The sequence below is a fragment of the Xiphias gladius genome, chromosome 14 (assembly GCF_016859285.1).
Source record: "Xiphias gladius isolate SHS-SW01 ecotype Sanya breed wild chromosome 14, ASM1685928v1, whole genome shotgun sequence".
Classification (NCBI taxonomy): domain Eukaryota; kingdom Metazoa; phylum Chordata; class Actinopteri; order Istiophoriformes; family Xiphiidae; genus Xiphias; species Xiphias gladius.
In genome coordinates, this window is record NC_053413.1 from 11875981 (window position 1) to 11888609 (window position 12629).

The 12629-nt window shown below is 41.3% G+C and overlaps 1 protein-coding gene across 1 annotated transcript in view; it reads right to left on the reverse strand.

Annotated features, from left to right (window-relative positions):
• Positions 1-12629, reverse strand: part of epha4b (eph receptor A4b) — an 81582-nt gene that overhangs the window by 10959 nt on the left and 57994 nt on the right. Inside the window, exons 11-13 of the mRNA XM_040142989.1 lie at positions 6863-6930; positions 5789-5914; positions 5271-5456 (exon numbers count right to left, since the gene is read on the reverse strand). Of these exons, the coding sequence (XP_039998923.1) occupies positions 5271-5456; positions 5789-5914; positions 6863-6930 (380 nt within the window). The remainder of the gene's footprint in view (positions 1-5270; positions 5457-5788; positions 5915-6862; positions 6931-12629) is intronic.

The window sequence follows — 12629 nt, forward strand, 5'->3', positions numbered from 1 at the left end:
GCACACACACACTCAACAATACAACGATCCCTTTCACTTCTTGTTGCAGCCTCATCACATGCTATCTACACTTCAAACACACATACACTGGCAAGACGGAGCCTCTGTAGCTCAATGTGGAGCTCCACTCCACCAAAAATTTACAAGCACTCCTCAGTTTCCTCCTGAAAGCACATTATTAACAAATCACATTCATATTCATTCGAATTTATTGCCTTTCATTGCATTCAGAAACAACGTAGACGTTTGCGGAACTAGAAACAACTCCGTGTATGGGTGTATGTGTGTGTGTGTGTGTGTGTGTGTGTGTGTGTGTGTGTGTTTGTGTGTGTGTGCAGATTGGGTATTGATGTTCTGCCAGGTGGAGTGTGTTATGGAATGGATCAGAGAGGAGTTTGCTCCTTTTTACAGCTCTTCATTAAGTGAAAGTAGAAAGTGTTGTCTCGGCTTTACCCAGGGTAAAGCTAGGATCGTTTAGGTCTTGCGCGTGTGTGTGAATTTGTGAATTGCTGTGTGTGTGTCTATGAAACTGATACTTCTATAGGGTTTATCTGGGAAATTACATTATGAAAGGCTATTTCTTTGTGTGTTGGTGTGAATGTAAATGAAAGTGATAGACTCGGTATACATCTGGACAATTGAATTATGAGTGGCTATCTGTGTGTGTGCCAGTGGGCCGCATTACCGCATTATTGAATGAAGCGGCCCAAGGTACAAATGAGAAAATGAAATAACTGCTGTATTGATTAATGTTAAGGGTCTGAACTAAATGATACAATGCTTTTAACACAGGACAGATCTCTGTTCTGGGAAGCGCCATGTAAGGATGCAGGGGTGCAGAGAAACAGAGAGACAGAAACTCAATAACCTTATCTCCTCTCCTCTCTTCACCCCCCCCCCATCCCCACTCTTCGCTTTCTCTCATCTCCTCTCATTTCCTCACGTTTGTCTCCTTGCCATCTCTCCTCTCATCTATCTGCCCCTCTTTTCCTCAAATCTCTTCACACATCTTCCCCCTTGTCCTCATTTGTTCTCAAGCCCCATCTCCTCTCATTTCCTTGTTCTTGTGTCCTATCTCATCCATCCATCCCCCTTTCTCCCCTATATCCCGCACCCCTCTTCACCTTTTCTGTATTTTCCCGTCCTTTTTCTCCTCTTCCTCATTTGTCTCCAGATCTGCATACATATTCAAAAATGTGAATAATTTCAAACACACTGAAACAAAACATTGAAACACTTATTGTGTGCATGTGTGTGTGTGTGTGTGTGTGTGTGTGTGTGTGTGTGTGTGTGTGTGTGTGTGTGTGTGTGTGTGTGTGTGTGTGTGCGCAATGTGGGCAGATGAGATGGAGCTCGTTAATTGAGGGTTTTCCAAATGAGCCGATTGTTGCAGCGATTGTAAAACACATAAAGGACGGATGGATGAAATGAGGGACGGGGGAGATGAAGGGAAGATAAAGAGATGCAGAAGGGGAAGGGAAAAGAAGGAGCAGATTGCTGCATTTTCCTGATGTTTAAGGAGACAGATAGAGAAGATCTATTTTTTCATCCTTGTCTGCATGTGGCGCTCTAATTAGCATGACAATAGCACCAATCAGGTGACAGACAGTAGAAGAGGTTATTAGAGTGGCACGCGGCAGGGGTTGGGGGCTTATGAGGTTTTAAGCGGCGAGAACTCACATGCACACACACGCACACACGCACATGCGCGCGCACACACACACACACACACACACACACACACACACACACACACACACACACACACACACACACACACACACACACACACACAGAAATGAATGAAGGAAAATGCTGACAGCCAAAATAGGAACTCATGCACATACCCAATACGAAATACAGCTGTGCAAAATGTTAATTAATGCTAATACAACCATTAGTACTACCATAACTGCCACCATCACTAACCCCCACTGTACTACTACTAGGCTGTATTACTCCTGCTTCTAATACTACTACTATCATGCTGACAGTGTTACTTGTAAGACTATCTGCGCTTAGAAGTGCTACAACAAAGTCTACTATTGCACTTTTTTCTGCAACATCGACAAGACCGCCTGTACTATTAGTGCCTACTAGCATTAATGCTTCCTGTACTGTTATGTTGTAGAGCTAAAGTGATTATTCCAATAAATTAACTATTTTGATAATTTGAAAAGTTTCTGTTGTGTGTGTGTTTTCATGTACAGTTAGAGGTGCTGTACCGTTTCAGCTCTTCAGATGTGAAAGTCTGCCACTTTTCTTTGTCTTATGTAATAGTAAACTGTTTTGGACTATTCATCAGACAAAACAAAGGACACCTAAGGTCACTTCAGGAAATTGCGAGAGGCATTTTTCACTGTTGTCTGTATGGTAAACATGAAGCTACTGCCAGCAGCCAGTTACCTTAGCCAAGCATATAGACCAGAAACAGGGAGGAACAGTTAGCCTGGCTTTGTCCAAAGGTAAAAATCCACCTACCTATAATTTATGATTGTACTATACTATTGCCCTCATACTACATCTTTTGCTACTGCTACAGTATCATTAGTATTGCATTAATATTGTTGCACCTGCTACTGCTAATTTTACTACAAGAGTTACTGCTGTTACTTCTGCTACTGCTTATGCCTCTAGTACTCCTACTACTGCTGATTCTACCACTGTTTACACCTACGCAAACCAATCCAACACACCTGAGCCCAGAGCAGTCAGGGTCAGCTTGGCTGATTAAACTGTGGTGGTGTTAAGGGACCAGCTGGTGCCAGAGAAAAAGGCCTGAAGGAATTATTGACCCATCTCAACTCCCACCCCCTCGCTTGCACATACACACCCTGGGCCGTGACCTGTGAAATTACAGCTCCACTAGTGAGATTTGTTTCTGAGGGGCTCTATCAGCTTCTCAATGTGCCGTGAAGACAGGTGAGAAGAGAGACACAGAGAAACGCATGTAAAAGTAGACAATCATTACATGCACACACCACAAAAACAACATGCGCACACATATTTTTATATTCACAGAACACAGAAAAGTAAAGAGCACCTTATTACGTTAAAGTAAGGTCCTTGTCAAACCAGTGTTCTGCTGTTTAGCTGTTTCCACTGTCAACTGCGCTATTGTCCTCTGTCACAAAAGTTCAAGGCTTTGGCAGCAATTCCTTAATTTATTCTGGTATTTTAAATCAGAATAGTCTGTATGCCACTGAAAAAAGAAAACAAAGTGCCATAATTACATGTCTGCCTGTCAGAATAAAACAAACACATTTGACTTAGTTTGTTGCTTTAGTACTTCTACAAACCGCCTCAATCCTAACCAAAGGTCACAGTTAATACACATCCAGCATATTAGACAATGAGAGAAAGAGAGAGAGTGAGAGACTGACACAGTAAAAGAAAATGAATAAGAAATTCAGAGGGGTCTCATTCTTAATATGCATGCTGATGAATATTCATGAGGCTAAAAAACACATCCAATTAACTTTATGAATTATTAATATTCATGATAAAAGCCTATGCATATGCATTTGCTCTGTTGTTGTTGGCCTAAGTGCCACTGAGCACCGATGTGTGATGGACTGAAGATCTTTATGTGTCTGTGTGTGTGTGACAAAGGGGGAGAACAGAGGTTTATTTGTCTGCCTGCGTGTTTACAGTTGTTTCTTTGTACTGACTGTCTCTTTCTTCCTCTTGCTTGTCTGTAGATCTCTCACACTCACCCATAACAAGGTGCCAGAGGAGGTACAGAGCAGTGGCACTGAAGAACGTGAATACTGTAGGCCAGCGGATAAGAAAACTTGCATTTACAGGTTATGTGTCCACATTGGCATTTTTCTGTTGTGTGCCATCTGAACGAGCATGAATTAGGGATTTGCTATCTGTTAATGAGGCACTGCTGCACTGCAAAATCAGCATAAATAAGGCTGTGATGACTACACATGTACTAAGCGATCCTGTTATGACATTAAAAATAGGGGATCCCAGAATGTATTGCTTGAATTTACTGCCACACAGCCCAGGACCATCCAGCCTTACATCATGGTTTTGCAAGAGCTCTGTTGTTTGATTACTATACTTCGGATACCATTTTCAAAAAGAGTAGTTTTTGGGTATGAAAAAAGGCAGACTTACGCCGCACGCACAATGTCACGCATTGTCGGGTTAACAGAAACCAGAAGTCATTAATTCCAGTGGACGCTGAATGAAACCATATCGTTAGTACACTCGCAAATATGAAGCGGATGATGGGAGCCCCGTTGTAAACATTTGGTTTTAATTTTAACTTTTTAATCCGGGTTGATATTTGTTGATGATGGTTATAATCTAACCTGTTTTTTTTTTTTTTCAATCCATTCCCTCCAAATCTTTGCTGCTCATGGACACTAATAACAATGTACAAATAACAAACCAATGTAACTGTACTGTTGGGTCATAAAGGCAGGGATGCCCCGGATAGAACAAGGACTAGGCTTTCCTCCGTCTTTCTTTGTTTAGTTCCGTAGAGCAAAGAGCTCCATTGTTCTAGGGGCGAGGATTGCATCAACAAAAGCTGTCAGCAAAAACAGCTGAGCATGCCGTGCATGCTGCGTTAGTGTAAATGTTGGACCAAAACCAGCAGAAAAGGAGAATAGGATGTGTTTTTAAATTTAGCTGGCTTAGCGTTGATGTACTCTGAGATTTAGTAAGCGAGACAATGAGAGAGAGCACTAGAGGGAGAGAAGAGGAGACTGGGATGGACTGAGCGAGACAGAGAGCGAGAGAGAAACGGGGAGCAATCGAATGAGAAGATTACAGGGACAGTGACTGAGAGAGAAAGAGGGAGAGTGAGATAGGGATGTAAGACGAGAGCAGGATAGATGGAGAGAGAGTGTGTGTGTGATCAGAGAGCGAGGCCCAGCGATAACAAATCAGCTATCTTGTTGAACCAGGCATGTGTCTATCTCACCTAAATGAACACACAGTTGCTCTAATTGCCTAACACAATCATGTGAAGTAAACAGGTGGCTGTTTTAGAGGCGGACAGTCACCGTTCACATGCACACCGCCATGCGTCATCAGTTTGTTACCATAGTAATGGAGCTTTTATCTGATCCAGGGTCACCAGCAACATCGCCAACAGCTCTGCTGTGTCTCACACAGGTATGTGACAGATGCAAACTCAAATACACTTACTACAGCACACATACAGAGAAAAGAAAGGGGTGTATTATTACACAACCAAACACATCATCCACCCATGCATGCAGGCTGATGTGCTTTCAATCGTCACTCACATCTCGTGACGACACCCTCCAGCCTGATGATGTTCGGATGGTCAAACTGTCCCATGATGGAGGCCTCCGATAGGAAGTCCCTCCTCTGTTTGTCAGAGTATCCCGCCTTCAGACTCTTGATGGCCACGTAAATCTCCCTCTTTCCCTGCACACGCAGCCGACCACTGCACACCTCCCCAAACTCTCCTAGACACATACACACAGAGGTTTGAGAAAACTATGAAACTTGCAGGAAAAAGATAAGAGCTTGTACTGATGAATATCTGAGCTCTCATATCTCTATTCTTGGAAATTTTGTAAGATTTAATATTGACTCAAAATTGCATCCAGATTTTTTTTACATGACCAGTATTAGTTAATTTTGCACTTTGATGTTTATTGTTCAGTTCCATGCTACAGATATGACTCAAAGGAGTCCCTAAAAATTAACCATAGTTTAAGTCATTTGAATTCACTCAAATTTTTACTGCTTTTTTGAGTCATTAATTTAGCCTAATGCTGTTTTACTGCCAACTCACCAGCTCCAATGACTCTCTCTATGCGAATATTGGAAGCATCGATCTCTTTGGCAAAGTCTCTGACAGCTTGGTTGGGGTCTTCGTAGGTGTGAGGATGGATGTAGGTCCGACTGCCTGGAAGCTTAACTTCAGGAATGGAAAGGTGGCGAAACGGGAAGAGAAAGATGAATGTTAAATGTATTCTAACATATTTAGCTTCGGCTGGGTATATGATTGTACAATTATTTTAAAGAAGTTCATAGTAATAATAGGGTATTGAAGTAGGGAAATAGTTGTCTCCTGGAGCTGACACTGATTCCTACTCAGACTTATGTGTAGTGTGAATGCACGTTGAAATGTGAGCTTGAGCGTGGGTGCTCTGTTTGAGAGTCATTAAAAATTATTACATAATGAAACACATAACTACTTTGTTAGCAATGGTGTTAAAATAGCTCATAATTTTAAAAGTAACCCATAAGAAGCTTCACTCTGCCAGAAAGTGTGAAACAATGTTTATTCAGCTGAGAATGTAACAGTTAGGGACTTCTGTAGCTGTATGTAGGGGGGAAAGTGGGATTTGGCCCACATTATTATTTATATACTTATTAATCGAAGGTGCCGGAAGGTGTATTCTGTATGCTTAAGCTCTAACTGTTTGAGTTCTTATAATACAATCGAGGGTATGTAAAAAAAGTATGAGTGTTGTATGTAAATAAATAAACAGTAATTTACTTTTGCTACTGGAGGTTTTCAACTGAGTTCAAACTGATGAAATAGTCATCTTGTTGTTTATAGTCATAAATACAGGCAGTGATGTGATTCATGGCAGGTGGTTGTGAAGTTAAAGACAAGTTATGTGTCTGCATAAGCATAAACTTACATTAAAAAATAAGTCACTGAGTTTGAAAAACAAAACAAAAACAAAATGCACTACATTTGTATCCATCATGATGTAATGTTACTGAAGTCAGTGATGAATTTCAGTACAGCACATGATAACAAAGTCACACTCACCCATATTTGATTGCAACAAATGATAGTGTTTATGTCTGCTCCTGTTTCCATTTGTGTGGATGTATGTGTTTGTGTATTTACCTCGGCCATGCTGGAACTGCATCTTCTCTTCATCAGGGTCCTGCTTGGCTTTGATATATCCACAGTGCCTGAAAAGAAATGCATGGCTGGATCATGATTCTGTATAGACTGTATTTCCAGCACACAGACGCCAATATAGCCCTGACATACTCTTCAGTGCGTATGTGCAATAGCACACGTGTTTGCTATATTACATCTATGATATTTCCAGGAAAATCCCATTCTACTCTGTGCATAGCCAATAGCTGTGTGCATGAACAACCAGATATTTCCTTTTGTCTCTACACACCCCACTCCTCTATCTAAGATAAGCCTAAAAAAACAAACTATTCCTCTTTTTCTCTGTTTTTACCTGTCAATTCCACACTTCCCTCTAAGCTCGTATGCCTGAAGGTTGAGTGAATGTGTGTGTGTGTGTGTGTGTGTGTGTGTGTGTGTGTGTGTGTGTGTGTGTGTGTGTGTGTGCGTGCATGCATGTGTGCGTGCGCGCCACAGATCTCCTTATTGAGGCTGATCGATGCATTAAAGCATTCCTCTCTTTTTCCATCTATGGACCTCTCTGGCTGGTAACCCATGCTTTTAACATTATCATGGGTCACACACACAAACACACACTTATAGGCCCTCTCCCCACCCCCTTGTGCACACACCCTGCAGCGTGGGTCAGTTCAACGATCAAGACAAAATATTGACGAATTGATCAATCCTGCCGTCCAGCTGTGAGGAAGTGTTAAACTGTTTTTCTGTGATACAGACCTCACAGGGGGATACTACTAGTGTGTGTGTTTTTGTGGGATGCTGGAGTGTCATTGTTTGTGTTAGTGTGTTTAATCTCCACTTTGTTGTGCTTCAGCCTCAAACAGCCCTCATCACCCACCACTAATACTGTCTGTGAGATTTACTGCTCTTTTAAATTTGGTCCAAACATTTTATGCCAAAAAATATAAAATGTAAAAGCACTTTTATATGATAAGGTACTAAACATGACATAAATACTATGGCCCCCTCTCCCTTTTCCCCACTTATCATATCCTCCTTCAGTACTGTACAGGTAAAACAGCAACCAGTCAGTATGTCTGTCTATCATGAAGACAAATTGATTTGGGTTTATGCCAAGAGTAACTGGGAATCTGCAGCATAGACTGTATGTGATTTAAGGAAGCAGTAGAGAGGAGGACAGAAGAGAAAAGGAAACTGGAAGAAATAGTGGAAAAGCTTTGATAAAGAAAAGGAATAGGAGAAATGAAATAAAGAAAAAAAGAAGAAAATAAAAGAGAAGAATACTAAGGGCAGAAACAGAGTCACTTCTTATGACAAAGAGAGAGACACACACAGCGACAGAAATGGAGAAAGGTGGGGTCTCTCCAGGCTCAGTAAATCTCAGTCATTTGGTGTTTAATCCTTGTGTTGATTTTACACAGCTGAATGCATGGTATAACCCAGACATCAATAGGCTGTTTTGGGAATACACACACACACACACACACACACAGACACGCACATGAGGGTAGAGACTGGTTGCTAGTATTCCGGGATAAAGAGGAGGGGCATTATATTCTTATGAAAGGGGAGTTGGGTCCCACCTGGTTATCAGCTGGGCTCAAGCCAGTCAAACACCAAGGGACTCTAATTACCCCCTTGACACACACACTCACACACTTACAGTGCTTTGGGGCATGTGTTTAGAACATATGGGGAATGGGGACATGGGTCACACCTCTCCTCCAACCGTGATAATCCCGTGGGGGCGTACGCACCCAATCACACACATGTACAAGTCTGCACCTTCTGCAAAACACTAAAACCCATGTTTGAAACACTTCCCCATCACTGCTGGATGTGTATCTGTGTTAGTGTGTGTGTGTCTCCAAGGGTGCATGGCTACATATGTAAATGTGTGTGTGTGTGTGTGTGTGTGTGTGTGTGTGTGTGTGTGTGTGTGTGTGTGTGTGTGTGTGTGTGTGTGTGTGTGTGTGTGTGTGTGTGTGTGTGTGTGTGTGTGTGTGTGTCTGATGGGAAATGAACACATTTCCATAGTAATTACAGAGCGACTCATTTCTCCTCTCCAGTTAGAAGTGTCATGAATCATTAGCGCTGCAGTCTTAAGCATGGTGCAAAACCTGACATGGCTGTGCCTTTTGTTTTCCCGTGACATCTGTGTCTGGGTTCTGTATGTTTGAAATGGATATTTTTAATACTTTTAATACCTTAAATGCAGCTGACCTGTAATTCAGGACTGGACTCAGGAGGACAATGTAGATGCCATTTTCTGATGCCACAGGTAGTTATTTACGACTTCCCTTTTTCTTTGAGCTTTCACATTTGAAACTAGTAACATGGCAGTAGTACAAACAACATAACAGAACAAACAGTTATGATAGGAAAAATAGATTATATACACCCTCATTTGCAGTTATTCCATCCTTAAACAACAAAGTTTATAAAGTTTGTTCAGCATTTTGTTTCATGTAAATGATCCACTTTTTCCACTTTCTGTAAAAAATAATTTCTATGATTCTCAATGGTCCGTTAGTTTTTCCATTGAGTATTTTGATTATTTCCTGATTAATGTCTAGACATTTCTCTTTCTTTGGAGGGCCAGCTTTATACCATTTTTTTGTTTTAGCTTTTTGCTGGGTAGAGCAATATTTTAGTCACGTATTGGTCCCATCCCACTATAAGTTCTTAAATGTTCCCATGATGTAAATGAAAATTACATTAATTTACAATAAATTTGCAATAGCAAATGTGTTTCTTAGGAAAAGTAATGTTGACCGGATTAATGTAAGGAGAAAACATTTACACTGAATGTGTCTGCAAAATGTTCAATGCCATGGCAAACCTCAGACCGAACCTATGTGCTTCATCACTCCTGGAGTTTAAAATGTGAATTATGTTTTTATGGTTGTGTTAAGGCAACTTGAAATAATTTTTAAGGTAGGGGAAAAAGTCAGGACCTTGTGGCGAGATTGATTTGTCAACAATTGTGGTTAAGAATTCAAAGTCAGTGCTGACTTGAAGCACAAGATGTGATGGACAGTAGTTTTCAAAAAATATTAATTCAAAATCAAGAAGTAGCTTAAACCAAACTCCACTCTGTGGTTTCAAAAGTGTTTCATGTGGCAAATTAGTAAATGTGTTTTGTTGGACACAAGGTTGCGGCCATAGCATATCCCATAATGTATTTTATGATTGCACTTTCAATGACCAAAAAAAGCTGTCTGCTATTGATTTGGATGCCACAGGTATCTACTATACAGTAGGAACATTCATAGGTTCTTGAGCTGGAACAGATTTTATAATGAGATAGACCTCCTGCATTGCCACTAAGTACTTCATCACCCTGCTGTACGTGTGGGTGAAGTATCTGTCAATGTGGGAGAAATCATTGTTCCATTTAGCAGCCGTCCAGCTGCTCTATACATTGCTGGTTCATACTGTAAATGCACGTACATTCACGCAGATTTAAAGTACACACACCTGCACCAATGATGCAAAACACACGTTAATGGACTGCAATATCAGTATCACACCCGGGCTCTCACCTTTCTCTCCGCCTCTCTCTGTTCCACTTCACTGAGGACAACAGGCTATCCCTGTCCTCCAAAGACACACACTCCACATTTGCATATCAATTTACTTTTTAATATAATGCTTTGTCACTCGAGACCCATTTGTCATTCTGCTAGCAAGGTTCCACCTTCATAGAACTCCATCCATATATTATTGTCACTGTAGCCCCTCCCCCCATTTTCCTCTCTCTTCCTCTCCCTTGCTGCCCTTTATCTCGTGGGTGGTATATTCTTTCTTGATTCTTCCTTTAAGTGACAACATTCCCTTGTCCAGTAACCCACATATCCACTTTTCCTTCCTCCCGTTTCCATCCATTTATTCATCCCCCAACAGGCCCTGTCTTCTGCTCCCTTTTTCTTTGTACTTTCTTTTTTGAGAGAAAGAGTGGACACTAGGAGGTGGAAAGAGAAATAAAGAAACAGAGAGAGGGAGAGGGGGATGGAGAAAGAGACTGCTGACAGGCAAGAACGCACAATGGGGGTCCACGCTTGCATACCAACTAACAAGCAATCAGATGGAGGGGAAGAGCGAGCAGAGGAGGGAAGGCAGCCATAGGGATAGAAATTCGAAGCTTAACATACGAGATGTGGAAGGAAAGAGGGGTGGGGCAGTGTTTGTGCTGCGACATCAGGAGCTGAAAATGAAGAGGAGAAAGAAGAGATATCGTAGGAAGAAAGAGCACTAAATAGAAAACAAATGGAAAAAGAGTGAGTAAAAAAGGGAAACAAGTAGGAATACAACACTATCAGCACGTATGTTACCCACCCTAAAGAGAATGCTGAGAGTAAGAGAAAAGATAAGAGACTTGATAGACTGATGACAAAGAGAAGTGTCAGTCAACAGGATGGCTGCAGGATGTGTGCTGAGAAAGAGTCGGAGTGAAAAACAATGTCGTCTACAAGGTCTCGACTAAACCACGATGTAACACCAAACTGCAGAAGATGAGGGCAATCAGTGAGGAAGCAGTAACAATTGCACCTTCATTAACACCAACTCTTAAAATCTTAAAGCCATATTCATTCATTGTTTTTACCCACTTAATCCCTGCACAAAATAACCGGAGGCTGGCTCCTATCCCAGTGTGCATTGCTCAGAAACCAAGGAAACACTTCAGGCAGGTCACCAGTCCATCACAAAGCGAACAGATGGATAGATCAATACACTCAAGCTCACTTAAACAGAAAGTTTGGAGTTTTCAGTCCACTTGACACTGGGAAGAAACCAGAGAACAGACAGGTCAACTCACACGAACATGGAGAGAATTCTGAACTTCAGACTATCTTTCGTTCAGGTAACTCTTACCCTTTTTTTTTTTAAACTCTTATTCTACTTAGCACTCTGCCCTTTTTAGCACAACCTCATAAGTATGCCCCCTTGCATTTCACTGCACACATTGTATGAGCATGTGATAAATACAATATATACAAATACAATACCATAGTGTCTGGTAGCTACTGGGCAAGTCAAAAGGCAATTGGCCCCTTGTCATGTATGAAATGCACATTGTGAATCAGCCTGATTGTATGATCATCTTCCTCATTTTGTCAGTATAATGCTAAGTCTTCATTTATTGGTCTATTGGCCTCAGACTTGATTGCTGCTTCCATTTCCCCTTCAGTCTGACCCTCAGCTATAGAGAGGAAGACATTTACTTGAGCCGATTTGTACTTCTTCTTATAATTAAAACCAGTGTTTCTGCTGTTATTTTAGTTCTGCTACAGCTTGACAGTGTAGTGTGTATTTAAAATAACAACGTATTCTCTGATATAATGTATTTACAGTTGTTAACAGCCTTAAGGTCAAAAAAAGGTTGATGTGGTGAGCCACTGGGGTCGTATCTGAGCCAGAAAGAGAAAAGAAGAAAGAGAAACTTGGGGACAGCAAAAAAATAAGACAGGAACCACATAGTGACAAAAGAGGAGAAGGATGCAAAGAGGAGATCAAATGAAGGGACACTTTGGCAGGACAGAATAAAAAGCTTGATTATGCACTGAAGGCAGAGTTAGGTTGGAGAAAAGAGTGAGTGGGGTAAATATGGATTGTGGAATAACCTTGAAACAAAGTGGGACAGAATGCAGCTTTTGAAAAAGTACAGGAGAGACAGGGACCAAAGAAAAACAAAGTTGTGTGTGGTTGGTGACGTGTTGGTGACACAGGCAGAGACAAAGACAGACACTGTTTATCTTCATGTGAG